General features: G+C 47.3%; 1 protein-coding gene across 3 annotated transcripts; it reads right to left on the bottom strand.

Moving 5' to 3' along the window:
• Positions 1-3,206: 3,206 nt before the first annotated feature.
• On the bottom strand, positions 3,207-7,455 carry LOC127781609 (cytokinin dehydrogenase 5). Of its 3 annotated transcripts, XR_008019246.1 has the most exons (6): positions 6,747-7,455; positions 6,470-6,597; positions 5,238-5,507; positions 4,486-4,751; positions 3,852-4,410; positions 3,667-3,753 (listed from the first exon to the last, which is right to left on the bottom strand). XR_008019246.1 is itself a non-coding variant. In XM_052308947.1 (5 exons), the coding sequence occupies exons 1-5, from the start codon at positions 7,354-7,356 to the stop codon at positions 3,423-3,425; spliced, it is 1,605 nt and encodes a 534-aa protein (XP_052164907.1). In that variant the 5' UTR covers positions 7,357-7,455; the 3' UTR covers positions 3,207-3,422. The 3 variants fall into 3 exon arrangements, 2 of the variants coding, with proteins under 2 accessions (XP_052164907.1, XP_052165629.1); XM_052308947.1 differs by lacking the exon at positions 3,852-4,410 and having other exon boundaries at positions 3,207-3,753; XM_052309669.1 differs by having other exon boundaries at positions 3,623-4,410.
• Between the last annotated feature and the right edge of the window lie 10,079 nt (positions 7,456-17,534).

Consider the following 17,534-nt stretch of genomic DNA (forward strand, 5'->3'; position numbering starts at 1 on the left):
ATGACACCGGTGCCAACACTCTGAAAGTTTTTTTTACCCGTTCACTTGCCTTATTAGTCTATCTGTACTTCATGATCATAAATAGTTTTGTAATAAAGCATGACGGATTTTTTTTCTACCAGTAGACAGTCCCATAGCTCAAAGCAAAGTGATTTGTGGGTGATCTATTATTGTCCTATCAGTTCAGTTGCAGAACCCCATCCCCCTCCCTTTACGAAGAGCCCCGACTGTCTCCACTATTCATCACAACTCTTGTGGTTGGCTTTAGCCAACACTCAGTGGCCAACCTATGGGTTCAGCCACCGAGGTGCTTAGAGGGTTTCCCATCGAGAATCCAAGATCAAGATGATCATTGAGCCTTTTAAAGGTGATTGGATATATATATGTGTATGTCTCTGTGTTTTAGTCTTTTAAAAACTAAATTTATAAATAAGCTTGGAAAAAAAAGCATCTAGAAGTAAATCATTTTTCTTGAAGCTAATGACACCGGTGCCAACACTCTAAAAGTTTTTTTTTTACCCGTTCACTTGCCTTGTTAGTCTATCTGTACTTTATGATCATAAATAGTTTTATAATAAAGCGTGATGGATTTTTGTTTCAAGTTTGGTTGCTGAAAAACGTACGGACAAACCATGAACTAACTTGCTATTTTGCTCCACATGGGTTTGTCTCGAAGCAACCAGGAATTGATCAACTTCGGTGGTTTGCCAAGAACATGAAACCTGGGGATAAGGATTTTTTTCGACTTTGCTAATGCTGGTCGTCTGGATTAGGAACAGAACAGGTATTGCTACTGCTTTTATTCCTAAGCTTCTAATACTTCTGCTCATACGGATACGGCCATATACATACATAGGAGTAGATTCGATTTGACGTCTCAAGCAGTAGATGCTGTTCGAGGTACTACAGTAAATGAATTCTGAGTTTCTCACGCGGACTGCTGCACATGTTGTTTGATACTACTTAACACAACCGCAAAGGGCGTGAGTTCGAGGACGAATCCTGGGGGCAACTTCATGGACCTTATATTAATAGTCCGATTTTCTTTTTGTCTGCAATTCAATTTGCTTGAACGAAGCAACATATTACTTCATGAGAACAAAAGATTCTAGCGACCGCAAAACATGGCCTTTTTCACTTGCCTACGTGAAAAATGATTTTTCATGTCTGCGACAGACTAATCTAATTAAAAATGGGAGTATGGGACATCAATTTTCAACCTTAAGATGGAGTAGACAGGTCAAGGCCCATGAGAGACCTTTTTTGCAGGCCCAATCATTCCCGTGTGTTGGGCCACGAGTTCCGTGAACCCTTGTAAACCTGAAGAAGTTCTTATGCCGAACAAGATTGCCGTTAGTATTTCCTCGTACCAAAATACTCCCTCCGTTTCAGGTTATATTTTTATTTTGGTCAAAGTCAAACTGTTTCAAGTTTAATCAGGTTTATAGAAAAAATATCAATTTTTTTACCTAAGATAAATTTAGTATAAAAATATATTTAATTATTAATTTAATAAAACTAATTTGGTAATGTAAATATTACTATATTTATCTATAAACCTAGTCAAACTTGAAGCGGTTTGATTTTGATAAAAGTCAAAATATCTTATAACCTGAAATGAAGGAAGTATTTATCATTCTAGCTAGTTAAATATAGATAAACGTTTTTTTAAAAAAAAACTATAGTAACCCTTATTTAACGATGTATGGTTAAGAGTATATAGTGATAATTGTAATAGGGAGAAATTTAAATGGAGGGTGATGGAGTACTACTTTAGAGTGATAAATATTTTAACACAAAGTTTAATCGTAGAAAAATAATTACTTTAGAACGGAACTGGTATTATTCTACTGATCTGGTTAATGGCGCCAACCATTCGAGTCCAGCATCCAGATTTTCCGGAGCCACACCAATCAATCACAGCAATCACATTCACAGGCACCAATCAAATTATCAGACAATCAGGCTCAGGGCATCAAGCCACAGTGCAGCAGCATCACCGTACAATCTCACACCCCGAATTCAGTGGTGGAGGCGTGGAGCTGAAAGATTTTTTTTTAGCTCGAGCAAACTTCAATATTTTCTATAGAAATTTTATCATCAATTTACTCATCAATACTAAATTTAATTGGAGTTTTTGCCGATGAGACCGGGCAGCCACCGCCTGCATCCCTGGTGAAAGAGGGATCGATCCTGCCATATCGCAGCTCTGTTCATGGTGCAGAGAAGACAAACATTTTCTTTTCGGCACGTCAGGCATGGGAACGACGCTTTCGTCCTTGCTCGACTCCTCGCGACGTCTCTTGGTAGAGCCAAAAATGCCAAACAGCCAGCCATTCGCGTAGTCGCGTTCGCGTACGGGGGACCGGACGGACGGGTGGAGCAACACGGGTGCCATGTCAAAGGCGAGAGACTTCGCCGCGTGGGCGCATCAACGGAAAAGAGCCGGTGAACCTGGCCGCGTTCCCGCCGCTGCATGCCGCCGAAGCCGTCCCTTCCCTTGCCGGCGCCTGTTGCGGTCTCGCTGCTTTTTTCGTCTTTACGCATCGTCTCCGCACGCACCAAAGCTGGGCAAATTTGCTGCTCGGCAGCGGGCGGGCCATCCCGTTGATCCGCCCGGGAACCCGGCGTTTCTGTTCTGTTCGGCTCCGCGCGGCGCGCGTCGCCACTCGCCTGATTTTCAGTTCTCGGTCTTGTGTAATGCTAAAGTGGACATGCTCCGTGCCTTCGTGACGTTGCACTGCCTGACGGGTCGATGAGCAGCTTAAGTGCATGAACGGAAGAACGGAATTTGCAGCCACGGAAGTAGGATCTTTTGCAGTGTGGAGTTGGGTAGTATAGTACCTTGGTACTGTCAATAGTTTGAGTACTAGTTGTAGTACAATTCGACCTTTGATGCTGTTTAGGAGTAGTGCAACAACCTAGAATACTACTGTATATGTGAGGCCCCAACGGAGACAGGAGTTACAGTAGGCATTGCTGGTATGGTATTGGTCAATGGACCGACGGGCCAAAACACGTGTATCAGGTAACCATCCTTTCTTTCCCTTTCGAACTTGACTTTCACCCACGATACAACTCGCCAAGGAGCCAGATTCTGTCACTAATCTGTTCCTAGTCCATGCGGAACAGGGCCTGAACCTGTTGATGGATCAGTGATTGAGATATCTCGTCCTTGGGTAACTACGACGCTTCGAAGAGGAACTGGAGGCAGACGCCGACTTTTACCGGCAAAAAAACATTGCACACATTTTGCATGAAACTGATACATCCCTCTGTACAGAATTGTCTACACATCAGATTTTTTTTTTATGGGGCGAGGAATCTACACATCAGATTAAGACTAACTAATCACCTGCTATGATTCTTACTAATTACATGCGCCTAGCTAGCCGTCATCTTGTTCGTCGATCGTCTTCGTTTCAGGACTCCGCCAAGAGCGGCGGCGAGTCGAAGATTCCCTGGCCGGTGGCGAGCATGGCCCGCGGGTCGAACTCGGCCTTGAGCCGCGCGAACCGAGCCCACCTCGCTCCGAAATGGGCCTCCCACTCGCGCTGCGCCTTGTGGTTGGGCAGGTACTGCTTGGCCCCGATGCCGGCCTCGTCGCAGAACTCGAGGATCTCCCGGTTCTGTCGCTCCAGCGCCTCCAGGCTCTGCGCCGGGTCGGTCGAGCCCGGCACCGCCGACCGCAGGAACGCCACCAGGTAGAACACGTCCTCCTCCGGCGTCACCACCGAGCTCCTCGGGTCCCACCTGCAACGTACGCAAATCAAGTTCTCTTTAGTATTTAAATCCACCGAGAAAAAAAAAAGAGAGAGGAAAGATTGGAGCAGAGTAGGAAAAGCAACAACAGTTAGCAGCAAGATCTGTGCTGATTCTGATCGACACGTCCTTTCAGGTTAAGTACTAATGTGAAAGCGCCAACACATATGTGCAATCTGGCCACTAGCGAAGCTTAACAACTGGTGCCGTGGAAAGGCGATTGGGAACGGGAGCGGCGCGCGCCCTGGTTAGAATAACCGGTCGGCGCGAGGCGGTGAAGGTGACTGATGATGCGCCCGCCCCCCGTCTGTTCTGTTCTGTTCCTAGCATTGGCATAGCGCCACCACGCAGCGATTAGAATAGGGCCCTGTCGCCCTAGTGCGCGGTATGTCCGCGGCCAATTCCAGTCACCGGAGATGCGGCGGCTGCGTTTCGGAATTAAAGTATGGCGGCAGCACGATCCATCCTGTGCAATCTGCTGCCCATCTGGAGGTATATTTGTTTATCCCGCGCCAATCATGGGACGCCCTCTCTCGCGCGCGCGCGGGCGCGCACGCCGCAGCCCATCGGCCACCTGCCCGCGCCCTCCCGTGTTGCGCCGCATGTGAGAGGACGGCCGCGCTTCATGTGACGCTGCGGGCGCGAGTGCTACTGGATTACTGTTACGACAGGTAGATTGGCTGGATATAGTATATGGGGGCATGAGTGTGGCGAGCTGCTTACTTGTGCCTGTTCATGGGGTAGATGAGGATGGGGCCACCGGCGGTGCGGCTGCCGAGGACGCCGCGGAAGACGCCGCGGTCGAAGTCGGCGATGCGGGACGCCGGCACGAAGAGGTTGAGCCACGGGTGCGGGACCTCCCACATGCCCTTGCCGCGGAGCTTCAGCTCCGCCTTGTGCACGCGGTCGAGGAAGTCCACGTACGGCAGGTCCGTCGTGAACACCGTGCCCGGGATGAAATTCAGCTCGCCCAGCAGCGCCTCCACGTCCTGGAAAAAAAAATCGAAACTAATTATTTAAACTCCTAGTTTAGAATGATCTACTTCGTCTTTCTTTTTCATCACTTGCGTATAGTACTATACTAGTGGTAATAGCTAGTACTGCGTAATTAATTGATTAATTAAGTGGTCGATAAAATAGTGCATGTTTTGTCAGTGGGACTAAGATCTAGACAGCTACTAGTACGTTTGCAAGATCCACCGATCCACTGTGCTCAGCATGTGGGTGCAATCATACAATCATCAAGGGTTTGGATTACACTAGAGAGCTTGACTAAACCGCCCATAACTAACTAAAAACATGGCCCAATGATTGACTAGGTGCCCTGCCATTAGAGTACTAAACTACTCCAGTAGGAATAATTAAGAAATTTCGTCATAAACAAATGGGCGGTCAGGGGGGGAGGCAGAGAATTATTGGTGAATCAGGAAAGACGGCGCCGGCCGCGCGATCGCGCCGGCACGACGGACACGCACCTGGTCGACGGTTACGGCGGTGGAGTCGTCGTAATTCTTGGTGACCTCCAGGCAGTAGAGAACCCCGGAGTGGTGCTTGAGCGAGCTGAGCTTGACCGGGTTCTGCGGCGAGAAGAAGGACGACCTCCAGTTGTTGATTAGGCCCTCGGCGGCGACGACGAAGCCCTCCACGTAGTCGAACCGCCGGCCGCCGTGCTGCAGGGAGATGAGCCGCTCCTGGTCCGCGGTGAACTCGGTGAAGTTGGAGTAGAGCGCCCGGATCCAGCGAACCTGGCAATGCAGGTCAGAACGACAAATTAATAAATTATTATTACCCACGGGCCGTACCGATCATATGGACACAGCTTAATCAGCGTTAGATCACACACGCTTAGTTAGCATGGATTAGTTAGCTAATTGAGCTGCATATGACAACAAAATCTTGTGAGTGATCGCACGATCAGCTAACCAAACGCTTCTATATAGAGTATATTTATAAGCAGACCACCAATTGGTCAGCACAAACTATTCGGTCGACCAATCGGGTCGGCCCCAAATTCCCAACCAACCTGGTCCACTACCTGACCCGACGCGCACACAAAAAAAAAAAATCCCATCTCCAGACGCTTTTTCTCGGAGACCGTAGACCTCAACAGCGACCCAACATAAAGTTAACACTACCCCCTGCTCAGTCGCTGGTCGATCGATCCTGTCCTACGTGTCAGCTCCCAACGGTGACTTTCCTTTGCGACGGCCACAATTGGCAACACGTTTCAATTGGGTGCCCCGTGCCCCTTTGTGGGGTTTCGATCGACATGTGGTGAAATTGCCGTACCTAACAAAAAGATCCCCCGAGAGGCCATCAGCCAGCAGCGCGCATCAATCGCTCGCTTTCCCTCGCGCGGCGTGGCGCGCCCGGCCGCCACTTGCATGGCTACTCGCTGATGCCTCAGTTCCCTATTGGGCCATTAGTTGGAAAGCGAGGGCGGTGACGCAAAAGAACGGGGTCGTCGTCACGTCGCGCTTCGTGCCAAGCCCTGGAGGGAGAGTGAGATGACGCCGAGAAAAGGGAAAGTCGCACGGGGAGCGAACGGGTAGATTAGCGGCGCCATCATATCGCTCGCTCGATCAGCTCAACGGAAGGAGGAGAAGAGTGAGGTGATCCGATGATGTGTGTGACTGTGTCGCGCGTGCGTACGTACGCAGCCAGTGGTGGGTGTGACGGCTGGGCTGGGTGGGATTTCGGGGTGTACCCTGTGAGGAGCAGGCTCGAGGGCGATGCGCGCGCGCGTGATGATCCCGAGCTGGCCGAGCCCGCCGAGCGCGCCGAAGAAGAGGTCCGGGTTGTTGGACTCCGAGCAGGTCACCACCTCTCCTTTCCCTGTAAAAGAATCGCGGTGACGGACACGCGTCAGAAACTTACGAGGGATAACTGTCGTGTGTGCTTGCATGGCGGAAGGTTGGGTGGGGCGAGGAGGTGGGGAAGAAGAAGTTTGAGGAGATGCTGTACAGGTTTTGTCTGGTGCTCACCGGTAACGACGTCGAGCTCGTAGACGTTGCTGATCTGGGGCCCGTGGTGGAAGGCTTGCCCACTTATACCGGCGTTGGAGAGGGTGCCGCCCACGGAAAGGTAGAGGTAGTCCGTCCACGAGCGCGGCGCGAGCCCGCCGTGCGCCAGCGTCCAGTTGAGCACGTCGATCCACAGCTCGCCGCCCCACACGTCGATGTAGTGCCCGCCGAGCGCCGGCGAGTACACCGGCAACGTCCTCTCCGCCGCCTCCGCGCGCCACCCGTGACTCATGTCCACGACCACCCCGCCGGCCGCCTGGGCCTGCCCGCTGATGGAATGGCCGTGCCCCCGCGCCGAGACGCGGATGCCGCTGGCCGACCCGTACGCCGCCTTCACCAGCGCGGCGACGTCGCCGGCCCCGCGCGGGTGGAACACGGCCAGCGGCTCGGCGCTGGTGAGCCGCCCAAAGTCAAGGGACGCCTCCATCACATCAGACGGCTCCACGCTGAGCCGCCCACCGCCGACGCCGCCCAGCTGCATCGCCGCCTCGTCGGCCGGCGCCACCGGCAGCCCGACAGTCGAGATGAGGCAGTAGATCAAGAACACCATGAACACCAAGCACCACGCCATTGCAAACCGTGTTTCTTTGCGTGCACTATGACGACAAGGAGGAGGAGGAGAGATGGCGATGTATTTGCTCGCGAGTGACGAGCACGAGGAGAAGAGATGATGGTGAGGTGAGTGTTGGTGGCGAGGCGAGGGGGGCGGTATTTATAGGCGAGAGGCGGGGAGAGAGAGGCGGTGGTGGAGTGACGACTGACAAAGTGGGAAAGGGGGGGAGACCGAGGAGGATAGGAGAGAGAAAAAGCTGAGTGACGCAGGAGCACAACACGGCCGCCCCCCCTGAATAAACAACTCCCGTGACGCGCCACGACTCATGCACATCTCGCGCGGTCGCGCCTGACTCGCCCGCCCCAGCATATGATGGCCGGTGCAGAATTCGGAATTACAGCTAAGCCAGGCAGGCAGCTAGCCACGCCCAACTAGATCCGTACTCCAATCGCAAAAGAAAAAAGGGAAACAAATCGGGGATCGAGTGATCGGCCTGAATTTATATCATACTGAACCAACGACAAGAGGTTCAGAGATAACAAGATCTCACTTCTCCTCTTGCATTCTGGCTGGGTTAGTTCACTTTGATCGATATGATCCAAATTGGCAAATGGGATCTAAGGCGACGTATGTACGCCGCCCGGCCGGCTCCCCGTCCTGGTGCTGCCATGTGCGATGAACTTTCTAGATGAGTTCTTTAGGCGTGTTAACTCGAGGGAAGGCCCAAATGTACGTACTATAATCCAATCTTAGAGTCGCTAACTAGCTTTTTTAGGGAGATGAGATCAGGTAGTTAACCAAAAGAAATCAAGATCCTCTCCCGTTTCCGTATCTTGACCAACCTTTCGTTAGGGCATGCAGATGGGGAGAATCTACAGCAGCATCGAGCTTTACCCCGAATCCGCTCGCTTTCTGCGGGATCAGGAAGGCATTTTACCAAAGTACGAGCTGCACCAAATCTTCAGCTAAAAAGGAGAAAGATGTGCAACTAGCAGTGTGCTAGTAGTAATAACAGCAGCTGATGGTCAACATCTCGGTTTCAGTGTGTCAACAAAAGGCATGGCTGCGGCTGCCCTCCCTTCCCACAGTGGATGGCCTTGCAGGCTTGCGCACACACATGCTCCGTATATCTCATACTAGGCTGCTTGCGTGGATGGCTAGCTAGCTCCAACCGTAGCTCGCTAGGCGCCACCTAACGGCAAGAACAACGGGAGAGAGATCAATGCAAACAGCAAACCGTCGCTTGTGTCCATCCACATCCTCGATTGCACAGGATCGCGGCAGGATACGCTGCGTCCGCGCCTTTTCGCCTTTTTTTCCGAACACTCTCCCATCCGACGACGCCCCCTGCGGCGCTGCACCGCACGCCACGCCCACCAGAATTCGGCCATTGGTTTCGGCCGGCCGAGGGGCGCGCGCTGGGGAATCGGAGCGGAGGACATGGTATTTTCTCACATGTACGTGCTCGCGCGCACGTGAGGGACAAGACATGGTTGGCGGGTGGGGATACGAGCGACTTGTGAGAGTTGTTACATGATGCGACGCGGGGCCGCCCGGGTCGATCCGGCCGGCCAGGCCAGCAGAGACCATTTCCAGACTCCAGTTAATGCACGCGCGCGAATTAACTCACGGTAGAGAGTGCGTAGTGCGTACACGTGCTTGGTCGTGCGAGCTAGGTTAAATCTAGCTCTCTATATAGGTATATAGGTATAAAAGGTGATCCGGATATGATCGCATCCTGCAGTCGGGCGTATTAGCTCTGAGATATCCGTGGCTTAGAGATTCTAGCCGTTGCAGCTTATTTTTAAAATTAATTATGTGTATTTAATGTAATTGTAGAGTTTAGAATACAAAGCTTAAAATCCATGTCCTTTTAAACTAATTCTCACCGCTACTCGGAATCTCGAGCTTCATCAAATAAGGATCAAACGCCAACATTCAAGTAATATGATGTAAGGGTAAGGCATGTGGCTCAATCGTTGGCTGAGATATAAGATAGTTGAGTGTTCATAAAAGCAAAAAAAAAAAATGAGTGTTCATCGAGAAGAAATAAATCGAGACAGTACTAGTCACACTATAGAGGGCTTGATTGGATATATATATATACATACATGGTGTGTGAACCGAGTGAGCGGTCCATTTCTCAATTGATCGCGAGCATGTTGTGGATTTGCAACTTGATACGGGTGCACCAATCATGTACCAAACGTACATGGAAAGAACCAGCTAGCCATGCGCGAGCTATAAGTTGTTATACTGTTGATCGATCCAAGACATTGAGTTAGCTATAGGGACCAATGCAAGGAGGTCATGATCGATTATCAACTTGTGTTGTACGCACGTATATATACGTACAGTACCTGTGGTATGTTGCGTGGTCTGAACGTACAGCACAAAGTGTACTGTTTGTAGTACCGATTTCCAATTCAAAATTCAAGTGACGACATACCTTTTAATTTCCCAGCCTCATCTCAAAATACGTAAAGCATTTCTGCGGCTTTAGTTTTGCTTGCACGCTCTGCCGTAATCAATCAGCCCACACTGATGTTTCAAGCTCACCGAAATGTTTATTTTCATGTTGCATTTCTTTTACTTCAGCTTTAGTATATACTCCCTCCGTGTATTTTAATGTATGACGCCGTCAACTTTTTAACCAACGTTTGACTATTCATTTTATTCAAATTTTTTATGCAAATATGAAAATATTTACGTTATGCTTAAAGAACATTTGATGATTAATCAAGTCACAATAAAATAAATGATAATTACATAATTTTTTGAATAAGACGAATGGTCAAACGTTAGATAAAAAGTCGACGGCGTCATACATTAAAATATAGAGGGAGTATAATATAACGTTCATAAAAAGATTTCATGGCACCAGGTAATATGTTTTACGTAGTTTATCTGGATTGTTTTAAACAAATTGATGCTGGTCAAATGTATTATTTTTTGCATGATGATTCATATCAAAATATGCCAATTAATAAAAGAATTAATACACCTTAACGGCCAGTCTGGTCAATTGCGTTATGTAACAAAAAAAAACACTATTTCTACTGCTATACTTACGTGCATTTCTTTTGCGCTTTTGTGAAAAAATAAAGAATACACCTTTGAAACAGAATAAAATTTTAACCCACCTACGACGTATAGTTAGGCCCCCTTTGATTCAAAGGAAATTCATAGGAATTTTAGAGGATTTTATTCCTATAGAAATTTTTTCCTACAAAGCCCTTTGAATAAAAGGAATAAACCCTATGGAATCCTATGAAATTTCTATGGAATGCCTCTTCCCATACAAGTTTTGGAGGAATTTTAACAAGAGTTAGAACCTCATGAAAGAAATCATTTGAGTCTTTATCTCTCCTCAAATTCCTGTGTTTTTCCTGTGGTCCAATCAAACGGTCATTCCTATGTTTTTCCTGTGTTTTGCAATCCTCTGTTTTACATTTACATTCCTGTCAGAATCTTATGTTTTTCCTATTCCTCTGTTTTTTTATTCCTGTGATTCAAAGGGGCCCTTAGATTACGACCCATCCATAGCACACAAAACATTTCTTAAATTATCCTACAAATCAGAAACATTACCGGCCCATATATTGCTTTATGGAGGCACATTTTTCTTTTCTCTCCTCTTCTCACCACTCTTTCTAATCAATCCTTAGTTTAGTGCGTCCGAGCTTTCAGAAGTGTGAGATATGCATGCATTCCTGTCATCCCGATACAAAACGATGCTATCGTCCTAACTAAAGCGACTCCACGGATAGTGGATGTGGATAGATGGGAGGAGGGAAGAATTGGGAGGTACAATAAATGTCGGATCGTTGTTTACACAATAAATGCACACAATGAATTGGGAGCATAAAAGTAAAAGATAATAGCACATGCAGTTTTGAGTTTTCAGATGGTATATTCTGAAACAAAAAAAAATCGAGTAATGTAGGAGAAACCAAATAAGGAGTGATACACAACTTTCAAATTTTAGTACTACAGTCATCCAGTTTCGTAATTCTTGATGTTTTAAACTAGACAGAGGTCAAACAATTAATACTTTAATTGCTAATAGTTTTTGGATTGAAGAGACTACTAGAACATGATATGTAATACATATGTTAGTCTTAAAAATATTTTAAATATTTACTTACTTTTTATATGCACAATAAAAAAATTATAGTCAAAGAATATATTTTCAAGTCCATATCGTTATCTAATTAAAAAGTCAGAACCGTATGGATTAAAGTAAAAAAAAATCTATCATTAGTCTTTGTCTCTTTGAACACGTGTGTTGAGATGTGTGTGCGTCTTCTACGTAATAAAAAGGATAAATAATGCTTTTATTTTTTTTTCTTCAAACAGAAAAAAATTAGATTAAAGACTAAAAATCAAGTCAATAGCAACCAAAAACCGGCCTCGCAAGTCGCAAGAGCATAAGAGCAGATACAATAGCAGGCTATAAGCTAGCTATAACTACATATCGAGAAGAAAAGAGAAGAGAGAGAAGAAAGCGGGCTACAGATTTAAAGCCGGCTGCAACACGAACTCCAATACATTATGAGTGTATGAGAGGTAAGACCAGGTATTAATGATGTGTATATTTTTATAGATAACTATTATATGAATGAGCTATTAGATTGGCTATATATGATTTAGAGCCAATAGTTGGCTATACTATTGAACTTGCTCTAATGCAGCATTAATTGCCGTGTTCCGGCAAATCGACCGATCGATCGCATTCCATTCCTTCTAGTAATGGCAGTACGTACGTTGCGAGCTATAGGACCATCTACTGGACCATCCAGCAGCAAACGGACATTCCCATGCATATGCTTACCTAAGTCGTCGATCTGGAGTCGACCTAAGATTATTCCCTTCCGATCCAGCATGCAGCAGCCTATAGCTAGCCGATCGGCCACCCGACACCGCGCGCGCGCCCGGCGCGGCGCCAGTGGTCCGTGTGCCTATGCCTTGCTCGAGTCGTAGGCTCTCGTAGCAAATCAACGACCGTGCATGTTTCGCGTGGCCGCCGGCGCTCGATCGCCATCGATCGATATCGCGAGAGATCCCCCTGCCCGATTCGGTCCCACGGATCGAATTGCTCGCACGTTTGTCGATCGGTCGGGTCTCTCGCGTGCGTGCCTGCTGGGCGTTGCATGCGCCCATGCGACGTCGCCACCTCGGCACCTAGCTCGCGCGCCCGCCCGTGCCGATCGGTCGAGTCCTGTGTGTTCCGCGGCGCTGCTTAATTTGGCCGCGCGTTAAAGCGCGCCGTCCCGAGTGCGTTGCTAGCTCCCGGCCGGCCCTCACCTGTGTAGCACGCGATGCATGCATGCCGGTCAGCCCGTCACGTACGCCAGGCGTCAACTTCTGCATTTATAAGACGAGGGCGATCGAGGGGCACCGGGCACGTACTGTGCACAGCGTTAGGATGTAATAACGTGAAGGCGATGGCGTGTCGGTACGTCTTCATCCACCTTGATTTGATCCCTTCACGTAGTACTCCACTATATACTCGATATATTCGTGTCGCTAGTAACCGTGGCACGCAAACATTTTTAGTCGATGTTAAAAGACGTTGATTGATCGATGCGTAGTTCTGGACGGCTCACCGGCCGTTGAGTGATTAAAATCCTTCTCCTCAATTATACTGTGATGCTACGGAGTAGTATATATATCACCTATCATTCTTCTTTTTTTTTAATATAAGGATATCATCATTGTTACCAGCACTGTCAATTGTCATCATCTGTCCACTGTGCGATCCTTTCCTAATGACACGGAGGAGGTCCTGTCTCTGCTCGTCGTAAGTGCCGCTCCATCGCTCCGATTGGAGAGATCGTCACGCCGAGCAATCAATGCTGCACGTACCGCCCATCACATCTTTGATCACTAACAACGATGATGTCTAGGAGATCGATCGATCGATCAAAGGAGATGCACCTGGTGGAACCGCCCCGGCCGGCCGCTGGCTCAGGCCGAGGATCCGGCGTGTCTCGGTCCGGCATGCACAGTTGTCGCCGGCGGAGTGGGACAACGAAAGGGAACCGGCCGGTCCATCGACCGATCGAGCCCAGCAGCTAGCGGTACGTACGATTCCGCGGCGCGGCCAATGGATAGGCGCGTGCACAGGCCGGCACCTCGCGCGTTGGACCGATCGATCGATCAATCCGATTAGTTTGGTACACATGGTCGGTACTGGCACATAAATGCACATCGCTGCAACAACCTTGTGCCAGAATTAAAAGCTAGCACAACCTACGTTCTAGTGGGAAAAAACGGAACATGTTGAGAGCAAAAACCTACTCATGTGTTGTTGCGTAGTCGTAGTGGTACGTGGTATACAGATCGATCGACACGAGCATGTGTTGATGGTGGTTTCATGCACGCACGGACGGGCGATCGAGCGAGAGCCGGACTGCAGGCCGTGAGATATACGGAGATAAAATACGTGACGCGACACGGTTTGTCCCGGCCCGCACGGGGAGGAGAGGACGCGCCGATCGAGATGATCTCTTGCGGGATGGATCTGCCAAAGTGCGTCACGCGAGAACGCCGCGCGCGTACAGACAACGTAGCCGATCGATCCTGCGCGCAGGCGTTTCAAACAGTCAAATTCCGGGGATATGATGAGGCGAGCACTAATTTTGGCTCATCCTCATGAACTCGCGCCGAGATCGCATCGCATCACATCTCGATCGTGTCACCCGGCATTGCACATGCAAGCGAACCAACGATGTCCTGCATGATCAGCACGTAGCTAGCGAGAACATCTCTTCTGATGTCACCGTACGGCCGTGTCTGGTTTTTGGTTTTGTTGGGTTCTTGCTCCACACCGTTACCTTAATTATTGGCACCTCACGATGATTATTTTGATCCGACTATATACGTGTTTGTAGCCTTGTAGGTGATTTTTTACCTTTTATTCTGGGAAATTGATATATACTAATTTGCACGTGTCTGTCATGTTAATCGTGAGCTAGCGTACACCGATCCAAATTAGGATTTCCGTTTCACTGTCAGCGTGTGCCTGTCTGTCAAGGTGGTACGTGCCCACGCCCATATGATTTCGTTCTTAAAGAAAAGTCCAATCCCAATTAGTACAAATTTAAATTAAACATCTACATAAAAAAAAAACTACCGGAGGATGTGTGGAATATATAGGAATACGACCACACAAGTACTTAAGGTTTGAAAACGACCTTTTTGCTGAGAGGAATATTTTGAAACGAGATAGTTTCATGGTGTAAGATGTGGGTATATATAGCTAGAATGAACGCTTACGAGTGCATTACGTACTGTGACATATTCATGTATATATACTACCCACACACGCATACATGAACAGACGCACGTACGGGCACACGATCCTTATGCACGCACGCATAAGATTTCCTTGCGCAACTGCAACCATATCCGGGGCATTAGGCCGGGCCGCCGGGGAGTAGTACTGTTTATCTGCTTTGGTTGCTACGTTCGGTCCTCTTCATAGAATCACAGGGCCCACATCTTAGAATTAAATTTAAAAATATACTATGCATTCAATTTTTTTCTCATGAATATTCGGGATGCAAATTTTTTTTTGTGTAAATATACCGTCGATCTCGCACAACCGTTGCGCGAAACCGAGGTGGGTATGACGTCATGGGCGGTATCGCGCAGCAAAAGCACGAGAGCGCGTGGTTTCGCGCAGTGGAAGAGCGAGACCGTTCGGTCTCGCGGAATCAAACAGCGAAACTGTCCACCGGCTCCATTTAATTAGTGCTTAATTACTTAATTAGCAATTAACTAATAATAATTAGCAACTAATTATCCTAATTAGTGCTTAATTAATAATTCGCTAGTCAAGATAATTAGTCGCTAATTGAATCAGCATGGCACCAGTCTCGCTCAGTGCTTGCGCGAGACCGTTCTGTCTCGCTGTACCATTCCGCGAGACCGCGCGGTCTCGCGCTGTTGTCCCGTGATACCGTGCAGTCTCGCGCCTTCGCCGCGCGATACCGTCCACGACGTCATTCCCACGTCATTCTCGCGCAATGGTTGTGCGAGATCGACAGTATATTTACGCAAAAATTTTTACATCCCGAATATTTATAAGAAAAAAATGAATAAACAATGTATTTTCAAATTTAATTCTATACCCACACACATTTGTTTATTTTTTTAATATATAACGCGTTGACTATCATTTATTTATCATTTATTTTGTTGTGGCTTGTTTTTTAATATATGACTCCGGTTTTTTCATATGGTCTAATCTGGTTTTCACAGGTGGTAAAACGATCCGCACGCACCAAATGGTCTACGGAACTCGCTATTTTTGTAATGCGAAAGTACGATTTTCGCGTGTGGGTGCTTATGTCGTCTGCACGTAAAAATAAAAATCCGAAAAAAAGAAACTAGAAATCACGAAAACATAACCCTAGAAACCGTCGCTGCCCTCCTCGTCGTCGCCGTCGTTGGTCGAAGCCGGCTAGGGGCAGCCGGGTCTGCCCGCTCCCGTTGCTGGAGCTAGAGCCGGAGCCGAATCTGCCATTCCAGTGCCTCCCCAATGTCGATCCGCCACCGTTGCATGGAGGGAGGGTGGCCGCCGTTGAATCCACGCCATCGCGCCCCTCCTCCTCCCTCCCCTATTGCTCGAACCCTCCACCAACGTCGGGATGGAGGAGAAGGGAGAGGAGGAGGGGGGGGGGGGAGGAGGAAGCCCTCACCATCGTCGTTGCCCGCCGCCGCCGGATGGGGAGAGAGAGCGGGAGAGGAGAGGAGTGGAGTGGGGGTGAGGGGGGGGGGGGAGAGAATGAGAGAGTGAAGAATAAAAAAAGGAGTGGGAAACTTCTAGGGGTATTTTTTGCAATCGGGTGAGATAAGAGTCCCGCATGTGAAAATACCCTTATTTTCGTGTGCGGATATTTTAAGCGGTCTGTTCGAAAAAATATTTTTTTCATACGAATATCTTAAGGAGCTGTATGGAAAAATGAGGATCGATTTTTACATACACGAACACTTATGATCCGTCCGTAAACTATTGGGGTGCCCATTCAAAAAAGTCATTTTTAGTAGGGGCCGTTGATTATCATTTATTTTATTGTGACTTAATTAATCATCAAAATTTTTAATTATAACTTAGTTTTCTATATTTAATTTTTAATAAGATGAATAGTTAAGTGTTTGTTAAAATATCAATGGTGCTATATATGAAAAATGAGGTAATATATATGTATGTGTGGGGTTCCTGCACGACGATGTTAACGATTAACTGTACCAATTAGTAAAAGAGTATTTGGAAACGACTAGTCGATCTGATCAGCCAAATCTATCAACACAGGATGTGAGGACGATCACCCCGCCACCAGCAATATGTCGTAAGAAAACACGATGATCATTCCGTGCATTAATTCCTCGCAGTAGCACAGTAGAAAAATTGACAGATTAGTCAGAGATGATTGTAGCGAATAATAGCACAAACTAATCTTATTGGCGTACGCAACAATTACAGATAATGTTTACACAGCTGCATGCAGAAAGATACTCAAATGAACGCCATAGGAGTTCAAGTGTGTACATGTCGGCAAGAAATGTTGCTAACACTGCACCACACCCTAGCTAGCTGTACTAGTATAGAAAATAAATTAATATACGTACTACTTGCTACTAGCATATAGTACTCCAGTCACTTTCATCGAGATTTTGGAAATTATACGCCATGAAAAATGAGATTTGGTTATCCAGTTCATTGCGTGACCTAACGCGCCGTGATGCAGCAGCGCTAGCTTTGCCCTCGGAGTTGCATAATTGTACCGACCATATACGTGTATTCTTATGCGAAAACTAAAGATATACGGAGTTGCTAGAAATATGGCGCCACATGCTACAGTTGATTTTTTTTCAGCCACTTACATAGTAGTTACACCTCATTTACACCTCACTTACATATGTAATTAGTATGTAATTTTTGAATTTTCATATATAATTTTAATATTTACATATGTAATTTTGAGACTTACATTGTAAATACACTATAATTACATATGTAATTTAGAGAATTACAATGTAAATACATGCCGACTATTTTTTTATGAAAAATATGGCGCCATAAATATAGCTACACCCAAGATATATTGTACTCTTTCCGTTTTTATAATATATTCCATCCGTCCAAAAAAAATTCAACTTCGTACTACGACGTGACACATCCTATA

This window comes from Oryza glaberrima, chromosome 1 (genome assembly GCF_000147395.1).
Source record: "Oryza glaberrima chromosome 1, OglaRS2, whole genome shotgun sequence".
Lineage (NCBI taxonomy): Eukaryota > Viridiplantae > Streptophyta > Magnoliopsida > Poales > Poaceae > Oryza > Oryza glaberrima.

Coding starts and splice junctions, on each gene's coding strand:
- LOC127781609 (XM_052308947.1), bottom strand. CDS start 7,356: ATGGCGTGGTGCTTGGTGTTCATGGTGTTCTTGATCTACTGCCTCATC. Junction 5,508..6,469: donor TCGAGCCTGCTCCTCACAGG/GTACACCCCGAA, acceptor CTGCATTGCCAG/GTTCGCTGGATCCGGGCGCT. Junction 4,752..5,237: donor CCGCCGTAACCGTCGACCAG/GTGCGTGTCCGT, acceptor TTTTTTTTCCAG/GACGTGGAGGCGCTGCTGGG.